General features: G+C 46.0%; 1 protein-coding gene across 1 annotated transcript in view; it reads left to right on the forward strand.

Moving 5' to 3' along the window:
• Nucleotides 1-620: 620 nt before the first annotated feature.
• The window catches only part of FAM234B (family with sequence similarity 234 member B), a 38,421-nt gene continuing 20,666 nt past the window's right edge, over nt 621-18,375 (forward strand). The window contains exons 1-2 of the mRNA XM_009641701.2: nt 621-707; nt 1,419-1,455. Of these exons, the coding sequence (XP_009639996.1) occupies nt 621-707; nt 1,419-1,455 (124 nt within the window). The remainder of the gene's footprint in view (nt 708-1,418; nt 1,456-18,375) is intronic.

The raw sequence follows: 18,375 nt of genomic DNA on the forward strand, positions 1-18,375 counted from the left end.
GGGGGGAGGTGATGGAAGGCGCCGAGGGGTGTCGGGGGGACGAAGTGCGGGAGCCGGTGGGGGGTTCGTCTGGGGGAAAGAGGAAACCTGAAGGAAATAAAATACAAAACGCTGACAAAAGTGTGTAATGCGTAGCGTGGAGGGGCACAGCTCCCCTGAGACTGCAAAATCATAGGGTTTATTTGGGTTTTTAAATAAACAGAACTAAGGGGAATCACAGTTGTGTTTTAAGACCGTGAATTTAAGGCAGTGCTCCGTGTCTCTGGGGGTGTTGTACGGTTTAGGTGTGGGGTAGATCTTGGAAGCGACTGATGATGTTTGCTCTCCCGCCGCTGACCTCTGCACGTGTTCACAGCTCAACTGGTCAACTCCGTTTAAAAGTCCAGCCAGGTGCCTTCCCAGAAATACAAGTAAGAAAACCCAACAGGGGGCTTAGCCGGCTTATACAGCTGGGTGTGCTTATGTGCATGGAGGACTTAGATCCTTCGTGATCACAAGTGGGTTTTAGTTGTATAAGCCATGTCAGAGGACAAGTGCCAGGTAGAGAAAGTGCCTTGCCCAGGATTGTTTCAGAAGAGGTTAGCGGAATCAGGAATCAAATACCAGTCACTGGGGCAGCCATGGGCCAGACCAGCCTCCCCAGGCAGATGAGGCAGAGGCACCTTGAGATGCCTGCTCAGCTCGACTTCTGCCTCCTCAAGGAGAAGGTGAGTGGCGTGGAAGCAGGTTGCTGAGTAACTTTACTATACTCTTAAAAAGCAAAAGAGAAAATGATAAAAGAAATGTGCCATCAAAGGATTTCTATCTAGACAGAGAGGGTGGTGCAAAGATATATTAAAGCAGCTGGTCGTGGCCATCGGATCAAACAGGCCGTGTTCGGGTCAGGGAGCAGGGCTGGAGCCTGACACGGACTTTAACAGAGTGAATGACAGGGGTTGCTATCAGCGGTGACAAGGCCACAGATCTAGTAATTTATTAACCATTTATATTATTTGGTTTATTCACCATCATGCAAGAAATTGCAAAATTGTAATATACATTGCCAGCTGCAGCTTATTTGTTCTCTTTTAAAACGGTGAGTTTCTCCATTGAGCTGAGGAATTTTTCCAAAAATACCAACTTGTACATATCAGTATAGGAATGTATGGACTGGGTCAGAGCAAAGATCCATCTTGCCCAGTCCTCTGTCTCTGGCAGAAGTTGGTGCTGGGCATCTAAGTAAAAAGTAAAAGCATGTGGTGATCTGGTCTGGCTTCCCACCTCCAGCCATCTGTGACTGAGGGACCTCCCTGAGCCAGAAGTCTTACCTTTCTGTTTAATGTTGGATTTTATACAACCTCAGGTAGCCTGATAAAATGCCCATGTCTAGAATATGAACATGAAAGCTGGCGTTTATGTTTTATTCTTCCTCTAGGTAGGCCAAAGTGACCAGCAGTCCCTACAGCCCCAAGCAAAGTGCGTAAAGCATCCCCCGGAGGGACCAGCAGCCCGTGCAAGCGTACAGCTGATCCTACAGCACAGCCTAGCAGATCTGAATGCAGAATAACAAGGATGTTGATGGGGCCTTTCTCTTCTGTTAGTCCTTGTAGTTTAGGTAAATATATTCTGGGATCAAAATGCTCTACATATCCCGAGAAATTATGATGACAACTTCACCAAAGGCACAACCATATCTTTTTATCAGCCTTTTCACAGGCTTGATTTTTCCCTTGTCTAGTTAAGCAGTGTTTCAGATTCCCAAGTAAAAGCCAAAGAAAGACCTTCCAAGTTAGAGTTTTGCTATTTTCTGAAAACCTAAACTCAGAGAATTTACATCCAGGAAATATTTATCAGACTGTCTCATACACTCCTCATACCTCCCCCACTCAAACCCTAGGTCACAGTCGAAATGCTGACTGTGTTACTTCTTCTGTTTCAGTATGAAAGATTTCATATGAAACTAGTTTTTCCCCTTTCCCTCTGGAGGTTATTGTAGTGTCACTGAACACTAGTTTTGTAGTGTCACTGAACACTAGTTTTTCCCCTTTCCCTCTGGAGGTTATTGTAGTGTCACTGAACTTCTCTCCATAAACTCAAGCCTTGGGAATCCTTAAATAGCTGTCCTGCATCCTCACTGTTTATGATTGGAGAGTGTTTGCAAAACAACTGTCATGCCAGCCTCCCCTACAACCATTTAGACATAATCCGTTCTTTATTTTTGTTCCCATAAATTGCTTCATCCAGACCTTTACAAAAATACTTTTATTTCCTTCTCTGACTCTCCTGCCTATGTTTCAACAAATTTCAGGTACGCAGTTGGCTGCAGTCCTGGGTGGGAATCCTTGTATTGGATTTACTTTTAGAGACCTGAAGGGCAAGCCCACTCTATCCTCTGTTCAGTGCATAATTTTATTTCAGCACTGTATTTTATCACCAGTTCTATCATCAGGAAGCCACAGACAAAGACAAGCTGAAGGTGGGGTATTCTGGGTACTCCCTGAGGCACCAAAGTCCTTGAGTTGCATACTTATTCTTTTTCTACAGATCTTAATCGTGCTAAAGGATGTTGGAAAATGTCTGGAAATCAGTGCTTGCACGTGGGGAAGATCGTCTGTGAATTAGACACCAATTGAATTATTATCTATGATTTTGGGCACTGAACTGTCTCTTAAGCTAATTTGGAAAACCCTTCTAGACACCTGTCTATGCCATTAGGTATCTAAATAGTTTTGAAAAAACATCCCCCCGTTTCCAAGGGTCTTGGGAGAGGTCAGTGCGATGACTTTGAGAGTGCTGGAAATTCTGAACATATCTGCCAAATAACAAGGTTCTGAGTGCTCAGTTCCAGGTGGCTAAAAAAAAAAAGGCATCTGTGCAGGAGATAGATGTTCAGACTTGGTCCCCAGAATCTGACACATCTTCAGTCTTGAAACTTGATGCACAGACCAAGGTTATCCAACCCTACCCACCCTATGAATACATGAATGGGGCATTCTTTGCACTGATGGAGAATAGGTTAAGGCTGTATTTTAAAACATAGCTTCCTCTCCCTCTCCCTGCCCAGCTGGAAGTGCCAAGCACTAATTTATCTTTCTACATTCATCAGGCATTCAGCACTTTTGAAGATCAAATTCCCCAGCTGTGTCAGACAGAATGCTGTAAAAATAGGACAGAGAAATTCACCTGATCTTTATAGAAAGAGCTTCCTCTGGTAAGCAGAAAGAATGACTGTATAGCCTGAAGGTATTCACACTCAAGTAGACTGAGCTTGTCAACTCAATCTGCTTGGGACACGAAACAGCCATCACTGAAAAACAAGGTAAGATTTCACCTACTGACCTAGGTCTGAAAGGCAGCAACAAAATGCAAAAGTTCTGGTCTCCTTAGTAAAGCTGACTTGTGTGCGCTTTGTTTTATTCTCTCTAGCAGCATCCCATGGAGAAAGGCTTAAGCAGATGAAAAAAATAAAGATTTCCCTTTTTTTTCTGGTAGAGGATTAACTCCTCTGAGGTCTCCTGCGAGCATACAACCTTCTCCTATGCATCGGAAGTCTCCGCAGCTGAGTATTTCCACGCCTCTGGCTCTGCAGAGCATTCAGTCGGATGGGAAGGACGGTCTTGCTGATGACATTGAGGCGTTCATTCAGTTCTTCTAGCCTCTTCCTTATTGATTGGACTTCCCTCACAAGATTGTCCACAGCTGCAGAGACAGGGCGGAGACTACAGAAAGAGTAATACAGGAGAATAACCCAGTGTGAGGAGTGTTCCTGAGCACGCAGAATAATTTACCACGACCTTGCATTTGTTGGTGGGGAAGTTGCAAGGAACCATTAAAAGAAGCTTCCAAAGCCACCCTGACCCTTGGGTGGTGGGAACTCATCTGAGATGCCCCCATCTGAACCCAGGAAACTATAAGCTTCAGGACCAGCGTGGGCAACACTCTCTTTCCATCGCCACCAAATTGCAGCTGGCTCAGAGCAGAATGACAGCAGGTTTATGAGCTCCCAGAAGCACTTCACAGCACTCCTGCCTTAAGTGGAGGGAAGAAAACCATCCTGCGTGGCTGGAAGTGGCAGGGGTAGAGAAGAAGTGAGCAGCAATGTGTGGGGTCACCTATGAGGACTTCCCAATGCTGCACGCTGTGGTGCAGCTGTGATAGCACAGCCCCCAGGTCGCTCCAGGCTGTGCCTCCGCCGGAGCTGAGGGAGAGGGAGAGCCAGGTTCTACACCAAGATCTGCAAGGTAAGGGCTGCACTGGTGTGCTTGGGGATAACCATGTCCCTTCCCTCAGAGGGCTTCCTCTCAGTCTCCCTTTGGGTGTCACAAAGCTCTGATGATCGTTCTAATCTTTCCTGATACTAATTAGTATTAATGAGCCTCACTGTTAACCAGGAGCAGACATGGAGGCTGGGCCAGTGATTCCTATGGATTACTGTCAGTCCTCAATATTTCTAATGGCCTGGCCTGTGTCCTTACCAGCAAACGCTTAATTCAAAGCCCTATTCAGGAGACATGGCTGAATAGTCTCATTACATCTCCCTGGACTAAAGCCAGAGCTTTCCAAATACGTGACTTAATATTGGCCCTGATAATCTTAGGCACCAATGAATTTCAGCACTGGCAGTGTGAAAGTTGTGATGAATTCTGTGCTAATAACAGCAGCCACTATGCAGTCAGGGAGAAATCCACGTGGTGTTAAAGGCCAGCATCTAATCTATCAACTATATCCTCTTGAAACCCTAATTTGTACAGATATTGTGTGACCTTCTGATTAGTGCCATTTTCTTCTCCTAGCCCTTCCTCCTCAACTGGTTCAATGCTTAGCAGTTGTGGACAGGTATTATTTTCTTTTTCCTGAAGAGAAAGCTGAGTTATGGAAGAGGATCCCTTGCTTTAGGAACAACTCTGATTTAAGTGATATTTAGGTTTCTAGTATTCCCTTCTCCTCTCTCTCTTTCATTGCCTTTTCCACTCTGTTTCTGGAAATTTCAGATCAAATTAAATTTTGTGAGTGTGCTCAATCATTAATATTTCCTGCAATGCAAAGGGGGAAACACGAGGACATGGACTAGTGAATAGCTTTCTCCAATCTGGGTGTTACAGAGATTGAAATCAAAACAATCACAGGCCAAATCAGCTCCTTCTCCCGGCCCTGTGGCCAAGTCCCTATGTGGATTTGTAGCACAATTAATTTTTCCAGCCTCTTCGCACAGGAGTGAGGTGCCAACAACAGCCTAAATTTTCTTTAGGATAATTCTTATAATATAGTCATAGCAATTGAGAATGACAGTGGGATTCATCTCCCCACAGCTGAGCAATCTGAGAGTTCATCTTGAAGATGAATCCCACTCAAGGACACCCAGGAGAGGACTGAATCCCACCTCCAGATGAAGGGAATTACCTGGAGAACTCAGGCAGTAAAGCATTTGGAAGATGCCGTTTCCCCATTTCTCAAGTGTTTGAGTAATGCTGTTAATGCCTTCTATGTTGACCTTGTCGGCTAGGTTAGCAGGACATCCGTGGAAGAGAGGAAAATAAATGTGACAGAACAGAAAAACATGAGCCAGTGGTCTGAGTTTGATTCCACTCCCCATCACCTGAATTGAGTCGCAATGACATGCCAAATATAAAACACATGGAGGATCTAAATTGAAAAGCAACTCTCCCTCACAGCACAATTCTCTGCCTCCAGGTGCCCAAGTTTTCTGCTGTCACTGGATATCCCAGCTGATTTTTTCTAAAATCATTTTTTCTCTCCAGGAATCTCAGCTGCTACCCAGGAATCAAGGAAGAGCACTCATGAATGAGCACTGTGCATCTCACTCCAAGGACAAAGTAGGTGAGTCTTCAGCTCTGAGTTACTGAATGCTTCCCAGGCTGACCCACCACCGCTGCCTCTTACCGCCTTCTCTGTAGTTCCATTTCTGATGCTGGTCCAGAAAGTCCTCCTGGGATTTACTGCAGGGCAGAAGGACGAAGAAGAGGAAAAGAGGGAGAGTCACCATGATGGCTGTTCATAGGATCTTGACTTCCCTCTCTCTGTGGAGACAAAAATTCTTGCTAACTGCTTTATTTCTCTCTTTCCTCTTTCTCCACCTCCCGCGTGTCACCCCAACACCAAATTTCTCTCTGATGATGTATTTCTTTAAAATGTTGTTCAAGTTGCTCAGCCTGGATTTTACAGAAGCACAGGGGCTGTTCTTTTTCACAAGTACAAACCTCCTTACCTTTTTTGCAAGCCATTGAGTAGTACAGAGATGCTTCATCAACTGGTGGCAGCTAGGAAAGTAACTTTGCTTCTTATGTAGCCATGTAGGGATAGCATCTTTTAGCTATAAATCTTCTATCAATATCAGGAGGAGGGTACTACAAGGTACAGAAATAGCTGCATCCCCACTTTGCAATTAGGGAAAGCAAGGTTCAAACCAGTGAAGCAATTCATCAAGGATTTAATAAAGGCCAGAATAAAAAATTTCTTTTTGATCTGATCCACTGAGATGCTGCCCAGTTATGGAACCTCAAAGGCAACCTCCCCCACCCCCCCACCCTGCCATGTACTGTCTCCACCTTGCCCTGGTGTCAGGGGTTCAGTTCCTCCTGAGCAAATCTGCAGAGTAGACAAGACAAGGATATGAACTGATGTGAGCCTTTGCCTAAGCTCCTTGTCTTCTTTCGAGTTTACCATCATTCTTAAGCCAATGGAAGGCAACCCTAACCTACAGGCCCTCCTGGACAAGTACCATCTCCAAATGTAAGAGGATAAGTCAGTCTCTCCACAGCTTACTCATGCTAATTTGTTATTCTGTCTTAATTAAGTAGTCCCTCAGTGTTGAATCTGATATTTTTACTTTGTCTAAATATCATGAACAGATGTTCAGGTAGAAATTGGCTGGAAATATCAATTATGCACATATTGCACATAGCAAACAGAAAAAATGCATTGCCAAGTTCATGGGGTTTAGTGATGATTTCAGTCATCTGTAGTCACAGTGATGGAGGGGCTCAGATGAGAAGTAGGCACATTCAGAAAATCCAAATTATTCCCCTGTTCAGGTACATGCATCAAAAGTCTAAGACCTCACTGCAAAATATGAGACATTAAATTGCTTTTTTTAATATAATATAGCCCTCATCTCCTAGCCATCTGGGAAGAATTCAGCCACCTCAAAACCTACTAGAAGCTGTAGTAGATAAAGCAGTACATAAATAAATCCTTTTACTTTGTGCCTTTCTTACATTCAATCACTAGTGTACTTTAATTGCAACTGCATGTATTTCTTCATATATCTAAACCAGAAGTATGAATAAAGCCATACTGCTGGAAAATGTCATGCTACTTTAAAAATACTACTTTCCACCTGTCAGGATGTATTTTGTGCTCAGTATTATTCTTCTAATTGCAGTATGCATTTAATGGAAAAAAAATAAATTACCTTCTTCTTATCTCATACATATATACACCTCTTCTTCCCCCCATCTCAGAGCTGCCAAAATGAAGATCTCAAAGAAGGTTCATGATATCAACGAAGCACATAATCAAAAGTTCTTCAGGGACCTTCTTGAAACTATTTGTGTTGACACCACAGCTCCTCTGCCTCTCAGCATTTCCAGATAAATACTCCAGCCTTTAGATGTTTTTTTTTTTCTCTTTCTTTTAACAACTATGCACTGCACGTGCCTTTTTAGTCGTTCCTGATGAGAAAGGACTTATCAGATGCCAACATCTCTAATTGCAAATGATCTGAAAATGCTGCCAACATCAAGGAGGGAGTGTGGCTTCCCAGCTCATTTTAAAGCATCCTGAAGAGATTGTCCATTCCTTACCCTTTTCACCTCCCACCTGTTTCAATACCCCAGGGCTGGGATACTTTGATCTTTCTATATTTGTTAAAAGAAGGATGGGGATAAATTCCACCTACATCTGACATCAAAAATCCACCCTGCCTGATCTTGAACTTTTTAAAACATCAGGTGTCCAAATGAACTGCAAGACCCACACGCTGTTATTTGCAGGTCCCCTCATGGACCAATTTCTTTGTAGCTTTGCTCCCTGCATTCCTGAGGGCCTATTGTAATTTATTATCATGGTAAACATTGGGTTATAATCATCTTTGGAATAGATTCCCGTATCTCAAGACACTTACGCAGAAATTGAGCAATCTTCCCTCTCTTAAGTGGAATTGTAGAAGGCAAATGGATATTCACTAAAAAGGTTTCTAGCAGAAAAAGTCTGCAGGGTCGCCTGTAATAGGAACCAGATTCCAAGCCCGTTGCAAATATGTCTTTGGATCTGTTGCAGTGTTGCGCTGGAAGATACTGTCAGGGTAGAACATGGATTGACAAGCAGGGAAAACTCTCTTACATCCTTGGATGAAAGTGCTTTTCTAAGTCCAGAGAGTAACAATAACAATATAGTAGCGTTGTTATTGTTACTATTAATTACAATAATATGGCATGCTCTCTGTCAGAAAATGACATCATATTCTGCCCTTGGAGCAGGGTAGGCTCAGTGATTCACCGGATAGTCCCTTGATCTGCAAGCAATGAAGACAGGCATATTCATCTCATCATTACACATTTTTGTTTTTCTTCTTTTAACCTCTCAATTACTCATTCCCACATGATAAAAGAGCTCTGCTAGCTCCATACCCCAAGCGCAGCTCTGCCAGGATTGGCAGTTGTGCCATCCAAGCCTGAATCCCTGCCCCAAAGCAAAGGAACTCTGGGATTTGAACCCTCATCACTGTCCCTTTCCCATTCACCCTTTCTGTTTCTTGCTGCTCCAGAATACTCCATTTCACGCAGTGGGAAATGACTGAGTGGAGCACTGAGATTTCATCGGTACCTGCCCCAGATAGGAAAAGGGAAAGGGAAAATAGGTGATGACTTGAGTTCATTACTGCCCATGGGTTGTGCTGTCTGCTAGGATATGGGGGAACTGCCTGGATTATCCTCTCCCGGTGCCAAACACAGCTTCATTTCAGAGAGCCCTCTCTCCCCTGAAGCCTGAGCAGAACACACTGTTCCTATTGCAGACTTGTGAGTTGTTGCATTATGATTCAGAGCTTGCCTGTCCCTTATATATCAAGAAGGCTTGAAACCTTTCCCTGCGCTTCTGACTGCTCTTAACACATACGCTCTCCCGATGCCACGCATGAGCATCCCAGTGCGGTCGCTCAAGCCTGTGCTTGCTTTGAGAGGAGGATTCTGTCGATTAGAGCTAGCAACCACTGTAGTGACACCTAAAATGCAGGGGTTTTTTTCTGCAGTATTGGACTGCAAGTGAATTAGTTTTGTGGTTTTCATTTGAGACCTGTTCTCTCATAATTTTTGCAACTTCCTTTCAAGCCTTTCAAACTAAAGCTGAAGAGTGATATTGGATTTGGGGTTATTTGCAGAGGAATAAAGTATACTTTTAAATGAGTCGGGGAGTTTGATCATAAATACATAAAATGTAGCTCTCACTCCAATAGTAATGGGTATTTAAACATCAAACTAAGTTTAAGATTCTCAATTTTGTAAAGGATCTCAATAGATAATAAAGGTATTTTTGTATACTGTTGGAATTTCTCTATCTTTATTTCCATATGCAGTAGAGTATTTTAAGGTTATATTACTTGCATACACCCAACTAAAATGTTCTGGTTTATGTATAAAGTCAAAGAAGGTTTAGGTGCTATAAACCAAACAGCTGCACATTAAAAAAAAAACCATATAGCAGCTGCACGCAGTTCCTCAGTTAATGCCAGTTCTGCCAGAGCTCCCAGGCTGTGATCCTGAAAAGACTCTGAGCTTTTAGAAGAGACTGCGAGTCCAGAACAATCAAAGAATCTGCAAGCTCTACTTGCAAAGCGGATGGCATTTGTTAGCTCTCCAAGGGAAAAAGAAAAATCAGGGTAGTCTAAACATTAGCATATGCTTGTACTATTATGTAATGGTGGAAAGATCAAGAAGAATGCCAAAAGCGATTTAAAAAATTGGATCCTGCAATATTAACCCAGCCACAGTGGTACAGCTAGAATATCACCTGTTTCAAAAGTCCTTGTTAAAAATGCATTGTAGTGTATTATTCTTCGGTTTATATGTGCGTGGGTATAATGCTATATGTTAGTACATGCGCACACCCAGCTTTGGGTTATATAGGAATAACAAAAGCTTGACTTTTTCAAGTTTGGCAACATATTTGAGTTACATAGCGCTTTTGCGTATAATTAAGAGTTACTCTGCTAATTTTTTACCTGGATGTTGTGTGAAAACAAAGAGCACCTGAATCCTTCAAATAGCCCGACCACCCTGCTAAATAAAGGGATCCAACGAGCAGCCCCGATGACTGGCAGCTCGGGTGTTGCCAGCAGGCAGGCATACTGATGCTAAAGAAGAAAAAAAAACCCAAAAAGCCATCCAGGTGCAAAGCACATATCTACTGCAAATCACAACATTAGTAAAGTACTGTTGGTTTTGAGGAGGTGATATACACCTTCTGCCTCTTCTCCAGGTGTACTTGCTTTTTCAGTATATGTCTTATCTCACTCTCATTTAGAGCTTGGTGCTCCCTCTTAAGAAGTTTCTTCTCTGTCCCTGGATAGGCACCCCTGGACCTTGCACTCTCCACATCTGCCTGTCTGCCTGTCTCTAAGGATTTGCTCCCTCTTCCTTTCTCCCTCCTTCTTTCACTTTGCACACCCCTGTTCTCTGGAAATATAGGTAGTGATCCTCCAAGTCCAAGTCCATGCCAGTCTGCACATGTTCCCTCCTCCCTTGGCTCTTCCCACAGGTGCCTTTAGAGTCCCTCAACCCAACAAGCTCTTTCCGAGGTGCATGGATGTGTCTCCTCCAGAGGAAGAAACAAAACATTCCTGGGAAAGAAGGCAGAGAATTGCATACAAGTATTACCTGTGCTCGTGAGGCCAGTCCTTCTGTGACGAGGCTCCCAAATCTCTGCCTCCCTGCTCCTCTTCTCCTCACCACCCCCTCCGCATTTCAGCTTGCAGTGAGTGACGTGTCCCTCTTCATTTCCCCGCTCTCTGTGTTTCCACGGTCTTTCTGTGGAGCCTCCTCCAGCTGTACCTCTCCTACCCCTCCCTCCCACTCCTGCAAGCTAGCCATCTCCCCCCACACATGGGAGCCTTATGGGAAGGAAAGCCTGGGTGATGGAGCCCCTCTTGAAAGCGGCTCCATCTGCAAGGACACCCGTATATCTTTGCCCCCGGTTCTTTTGGGCAGCTCTCAACCGCTGGCTCTCCGGCACAGCTGTATGACTTCTCTTACTAGTCACAGTTTCCACTATGCAGCGCTTCTCTCTGGCTGCTTGAACCCTCTGGCCATCCAGCCATGAATTTGTTCACCGCGTTGTTCCTGCCTTTTAACAAACATGCCAATTAATTCCCTGCTGATTAGTTCATTCCTGATGCACTCTGCCAAATCTATTTCTGGTGGAATAAACAAGGAGGGATGAATCGGCTGCAGTGTTGTTGTTTTGGTTTTTTTTTCCCTGCCCCCCCTCCCCAGGTCCATGCCTGCCAAATCAAACAGGCTCAGGTCTGGTCAGTACTCAATAAAGGGATTTCCAAAGGAACACAAGGTGTTAAAGGGGTGATTTTTTGTGAAGCAGGAGGTGGACCCCCGGCTCCGATCCCGTGTCCTTGTCAGACTGACATTTTGCTGTGATTTGAGAGGACGTGCAGCCACCACAGCCCGAAGCTGCACAATTGCTGCACACCCAGGCTCATGACTAAACCCATGGTACTGCTTGAGAGTGCCTTGGCCAAATCTGCATTCTTCCTGATATTACTTCTCCAGTATCAGCTGGCAATAAAACCCTCTCTGTTTCCTGACCAGCCTATTCTTATTTAACTCCATTTTCCACAGCCAAAACGTCTGCACTTAGCTGGGAAAAAGAAGATGCTTTTCTCACAGGGTGAAGGACTGTCCAGCCACTCAGAATAAAAGCAAACACCCAGAAATAAGGAGCCAGAGAAGACGTGCAAGCGTTACAGACAGAGCACTTAAAAACACAGTATTATGATTGCAGCAGTGATGCTGATTTACTTCAGGTGAGGAGCCGATCAGGAGGAAAGCTGAGCAGCATCCTTCGAAGCAGTCCATAAACATCAGCCAGCGCTATCATTTAGTCAGACACTTAAATCCACTCAAGAGAGAGGTCCAACTGGGACCACACTCAGGGGTATCTGCTCTCTGACACCAGAAGCATGTGGTTTTGGCTGCTTCTGCTCCCCCAGTCCTGCTGGCTCTGTGGCAGGGAAATTTCTGAGAAGACTGCCTTGTTTATGGAGCCTTGCCACTGGAACAGCAGGACACTCATTTGCAAAGTTATAAAACGCCAGTTTTCAAAAGCAGCCCACAATACACAGGCTTAACACAGACTGGCCTCCGGAGGAACTGGAAACCTATTTTTTCAGGGCTCAAACAAGCAAACAAAATGTCCAGGCAACAAGCAAATAACCCAAACAATATCTGTCTCCAGCTGTTCCCCATTCGGCAAACACAGTCCTGTTGTGCTGCCGCTGCAGCTCCCCATGGAGAGGAAACTGCTGACGGTCAGCGCGGGATGGGGATGCTGGATAGAGGAATGCTCCAAGCAAGAATCTCTCCATGGCATGGCACAGAGACACCAGCTGGGCAAATCTGGTAGGGAAACCCACTCAGGCACGCCAACACACTCCCGAAACACGGGTCCAAATCCAACCTGTGCTGGGGAAGGGTTGCAATGCATGCCTGATGTCCTGGTCTCATGCTGGCGTTGTGCCACCTCAGCATGGCTCTCAGCAGGCAGGATTGTGTATCCCAGAAATTCCCCATACCCCGTGCCTCCTCGGGGATTAGTGGGGGAGTCAGGGCGGGAGGGAGCTGAAGCACTTCCCTTCCCTGTTTCCTTTCCGCTATCATCCACATGCCCAGTGATGCCCAGCCCTCCATCACCACTGTGGCTGCATTCAGATAGGGACACCCAGCGCCCACATGCCATCACTGTACCGCACTAAGCAGAAACCAGGAACTTTCATACAACCATCTAACAAGAAACTCCCTTTTTTTTTTGTTGCCACATTTCTGTGACTGTGTTGTAAGCAACTGCAGGGTGTTTGATCTGCTCTCCTGCCTGAGGACTGCTGCTTGCAGTCAGTTTCCTAAACTTGAGTAGCCTCAGCATGAAGCTTGCTTGTGAAAGGAGTTTGTAGTGAGGTGGGTGCTGGTCTCTTTTCCCAAGTAACAAGTGATAGGACAAGAGGAAACGGCCTCAAATTGCTCCAAGGGAGGTTTAGATTGGATATTAGGAAAAATTTCTTCACCGAAAGGGTTGTCAAGCACTAGAACGGGCTGCCTAGGGAAGTGGTTGAGATATCATCCACGGCAGTATTTAGAAGACAGGTAGACGAGGTGCTTAGGGGCATGGTTTAGTGGTGGACTTGGCAGCACTAAATTAACAGTTGGACTTGACGATCTTAAGGGTCTTTTCCAACATAAATGATTCTATGATTCTATGATATGCAAACAGGCTATTGCACATGTCTGTCTGTGGGTCTCTCAGGACACACGAGGGCTCCGAGACAGCAAAATCCCCCTGGCAAGAACAACATCTGCAGAAACTTTTGTGCTCATTTCCCCAGACCCTAGTTCAGCCTGCAGCCTTTGGGCAGGTGCAGATTTAGCAAGCTGAGGGCAAAAGGAGCTCAAACCCTCCCTGTAATCCCCTGTGCCTTGCAGGCTGTTTGTGCCCTGGGCCATGTGGGAGAGCAGCAGCTGTGAGGGTCTCCCCAGTGCTACTGCTTGTGTCCAGCCCTGACTACCACACACACACTGAGCCAAAATACCCCCAGAGTGCAAAAACGGGGTGCCATGAGATAGAGTTGCAGAGAAATGCCTGACATCCCCCAGGAAGCAGAGAGCAGGCTGGCTCTGAGATGTTAACAGCTGTAGGGCTGGAGATCTTTTAAAAGTCCATGCATGAGCCACCAGGGATTTCAATAAAGCTCTGAAGTGCCACAGATGATCCTGTGCAATTTCTAGGAGCATCCATCTTTGGAGCTGCCCCAGGGCTGGCTGGCTGTTGCTGGACTCTGACTTGCCTCAGCCCTTCACACCAGCTGGAAAGCCAGGCTGCCTGAAACGGCTTCTCTCTCCCCAGCCTGGCTTATGGGGCCAGTCACCTTCACCACCGCTGTGCCTGTTCTCCTGCCTGTCCCTGCGCAAACCACCACTGCTGCGAGGTCTGGCTCATGCAGCTGCAGCCATTTCTCTTACATCAGATCAAGGCAAGTGCTGAGCATCTGTGAAGTGTTGCTCTCTTCCCCTAGTACCATTTCATACCTGCTTTGGACTGCTGCAAATCAGTGAGCAAAACATCTCCGCTTCATGATGCTTCCTCCCTTGCCCAACTGGGATGTCTGCATGTCACTTCTCCAGTCACAGGCACCTGCAACAGGACTCGAATTGTCCATGGCATCACCATGAACTCATGCAGGGAGGCAAGGCTGTCAGAGGAAGCCCCAAAGAACAAGAGGGGCCACAGTTCTGGCACTGAGAGCCTACACAGCACTTCATAGCATGCATCAACCCGGTGTTGTCAGACCCAGCTGGTTACAGGGAGGAGGATAACTCCCAAGGCCCCATCAAGATGTATGCCTGGTGCTGGGCAGTTTGCAGGATTTTGCAGCAGATGCTGCCTCCCCTTGTGCATAACATACCCCTTAGTATCTACCCTCTCCTTCTCTTAATTTACTGCTTCTCCATTTCTCACACTACTGAGCACTTCCCCCCAGGCTCTCAGCCACAGGACTCACAGCATTGGCAGAACAACACTGAGACTGGAAGAGTCCCTAGAGATGGACCCATCAGGAGTTTGCTTGGGGCAGGCGCCCCCCCCCCCCCCCCCAGTAACTCCCTCAACTAACACACCCTGTGCCTGCTCCTGTGACGGCATGTGGGCACACCACACAGCCTCAGGGCTGCAAGCAGCTGAAACCTTTGCACAGCTCCATCCATCTTTTGGCCTTCTCTCGTGCTGGGGTGAACACAGGGCTGGCATTGGTTTCACTGCCTAGGGTCATTAAAAACTCTATGATCATCTGCACTACTTAAAATTGCCTGGAGTGCACCTGCTGTAGGAACTTGGAGTGTTTTGTGCCTGCTAAAAATGATATTGTCACTTTTCCAGGTTTTACTTGCTTTTGTTGTTTCTTCCTGTTAGCCTTCACTGCTTGGTTGCATTTTATTTTGGTGTTTGAACAAGCATTTCCTATTTATTCCAGTATCTCCTTCTCTGGAGATATTCAAAGCCCGCCTGGATGAAGTCCTGTGTAGATTGCTCTAGGAGAACCTGCTTTAGCAGGGGGGTTGGACTAGATGATCTCCCGAGGTCCCTTCCAACCCTTGTGATTCTGTGATTCTATCTGCTCCTCTGTGAGTCCTCTATCACGAAGGAGCTCAGCCAGGCACAGGAGGAAAGAGGGTGGTGCTCCTGGCCCTGTCCATGTAGCTATGCAAAGGAGAAGGGTGGCACGAGAAGAACAGGTAAAAGCATTAGCTTAGAGTTAACAGGAGTGCAAAGATGCAGGTTATTTCTCCCCTTCGCACACCTGGAGGAAGGGACAGCTGAGAATAGTTCCTGTTGCAGCAGCTCACCAGGAGGCGATTGCCCCTCTGATCTTATAGCAGATCATTGTGCAGCTCTGCCCGAGGGACCTGCTCTAGCTCAAGGACCTTCAACAGCAGCATTTAGTGGGGGTCCCTTCAGTAGCAAGGAGCAATCAGAGGTTCTTGTGCAGGCAGGCTGGAAAAGGCTGTAATTCCTGGCAGAAAGGTGGCAAGAAGCATGGCAGTGAGGTGTGGGACCTCACCAGTTAAGCCTGCCCCGCTGCAGCCCAACCCAAATCGCTTTCTCCATTTGTTTGCATTCACCCCATCCTTTACGAAGCAATCAGCAGCTGCACAAGGGGAATCACTGTGCAAAATGGGCAGCGCTTTTCACGTGTGGGACGTGCAGTGTAGGCTGGTCCAGTGGCTAAAGTGGAAGAAAACTGAACAAACTGATTGCAAGGGAGGAGGGGCACTATGCGTGGCCTGTCCTAGAAAGAAATAAAGGAGGGGAAAAAGAGAAAGTTGCTGCAACCTGGGTGCAGGGCTAGAGTGCGTTACCTGGGATTTCTGGACAAGGCAGCTGTCCCCACATATTGTGTTCCTGCTGCTGTTCAAGGACATCACCCCTCTCCGTTCATGTGGAGTGACAGCAAGAAGTTACTGAAAGACGTGACACTGAAAATGTTTCCTTATGGCATGTCCCACTATTTTTGAGCCAAGGGCAAAGCCTTCTGCACTGGCCCTATTAGCTGAACCCTGGATATCGCTACAGTTTGCCTATGTCAGGTGAATATCCCGTACCCATACAGCGGCTCCCAACACACCGGCACGTCAAAGGGCATGGCTCAGGTCAGAAATCAGGCATCCAGCAGGGCGCAGCAAATTTATCTCAGGCAAAGTCTTCACCCTACACAGGATAGCAAGTGCCAGTGTGGGCGGAGAGGGCTTGCACAGGCTTTAACACTGATAAGGGGTTGGTGGGTCCATATTTTCATGCTTTTTGGCTTGTAACATTTTTCTAAACAGCCACACTGCCAACCCAAAGCTCTCAGACTTCCAAGCTTAATCCCAAGTATCTCATTTTTCAGCATCTGGCTCTTTCAGACCGCTTTGGAAAAAATAAATAAAATGAACAGCAACATTCACATAAATGAATGACTTATTTGCAACTTCAGTTTTATTTTCACAGCTTTTTGATTGATATCAGTACACTTGACAGGTCCAATTTATATGCAAATCAGCTTACATTCACAATGTAAAGAAGGAAAACTTCATTTCTCATGCTTTGCAAGTCATTACACCCTCTGAACACTTTGCTTAGTCATGTGTTCCTCAAAAGCATCAGTTTTCACCACAAATCACTTGTCCTTGCTACCCATTAGCCTCACAGAGATCTCGGGGCTTGGGGAACAAACCGTTTTTGTGGGGATGTGTGTACCACAAACATACAAGCATTGTAAACTATGGGCTCTTGCAGTGTATGTGTGGGTGCCAGATGTTAGAAGATCACAAATGAGGACACCAGATTTTCCAGTTCCCGTTTCTGGCTGCTTTCTGCTGTACCTTGCTCCCAGCTCTAATTGGTGCCAGAAGCATCTTAGAACGAGCCGCTCTGCTGGACAGCTCTTGTCCCTGTGTATCACAGGCTTTGCTAACTGAGACTTGAAAAGGGTCCAGGATGTCTCCTATAAATATTTCCATAGATACAGGATCGTCACTGCTCTTAAATCTAAAAGTGGAGGAGAGGAAATGGCATATGGAACAGAAGGACGCTGTATTCAGAAAGACCTGGAAGGGAAAGAAAAACGAGACTGATGGCTTCTCCAGAGTTTGCCACCTGGGACTGCCCCCCAAGTGCTGTGTTCTCAGGAAGGTCCTGATCTGAAGCCTGATGACATCGATGGAAAAACTCCCTCTGGTACCAAAAGGTTTTGGATCAGAACTACTCTCTTCCCAGTTCCTATCTGAAAAAATTTCTTTTCACCAGCTAGACCACTTGGTGTCTCTCTTCAGCTCCTTCTTTATGATTAATTAAAGAGTTTCAGGAGTAAGTCCATTATTCGCAGCAACAGCATCTGAAACAGGGGAAAGCAGCAGCAGCAGAAGATACTGAGGAAACATGATGTGTTCTGTAGCCAGTCAGACTCTTTTGATGTATTTAGCCAATCCACCCTTCTCTTCTTCTGTGACAAAGGAGTCAGCCTTGAGAGTTCTCACACAAATCATGACTTGAAGAAGTAGTGGTGTTAGATGGCCCATGCACGGCCCCAGGAATGAGGAAGCTGGAGCCTTGTGGCTTTGGGAAAGCCACAAAACCCTCCTTGCTTAACTTCCCCATCGTGGGAAAGGGAGAGTGCACTTGTTCACTTACCGCGGAAGGCTGTGGTGAAGATCAAGGACAGCTTTGGAAAAACACCCTAGCAACCTTTTGTACAGTAATTAAGCAAAAAAAAAACCAAAAAACCAAAAGAAAACCAACGTTGCAAAATAAACCAAAATCAACAAATACATTTTCTTCCAACCAAAAACTTCCTAAGAATGAAGGTATATATTTATACCAAGAACAACTTAAAAGGACTGGCACTTTCTGTGTAAACCGCTCAAGACAACGACTGTATTTCTGCATGAGCCTGTGCCCAGCACACACTGGGGGCTGTCCCAGTCTGGATCGTCCGTGGTCACGGCTCCCTACCACAGGCCCCCCCCCCCCTGCGGGTCTCTGCCCCTGCAAAACAACCGGGAGGAAACCGAGGGCGGCAGAACCAGTGAAGCGCTCCGGCTTCGGCGGGAATCCCAAGCTCAC

Source organism: Egretta garzetta, unplaced genomic scaffold (assembly GCF_000687185.1).
Source record: "Egretta garzetta isolate BGI_Z169 unplaced genomic scaffold, ASM68718v1 scaffold697, whole genome shotgun sequence".
Lineage (NCBI taxonomy): Eukaryota > Metazoa > Chordata > Aves > Pelecaniformes > Ardeidae > Egretta > Egretta garzetta.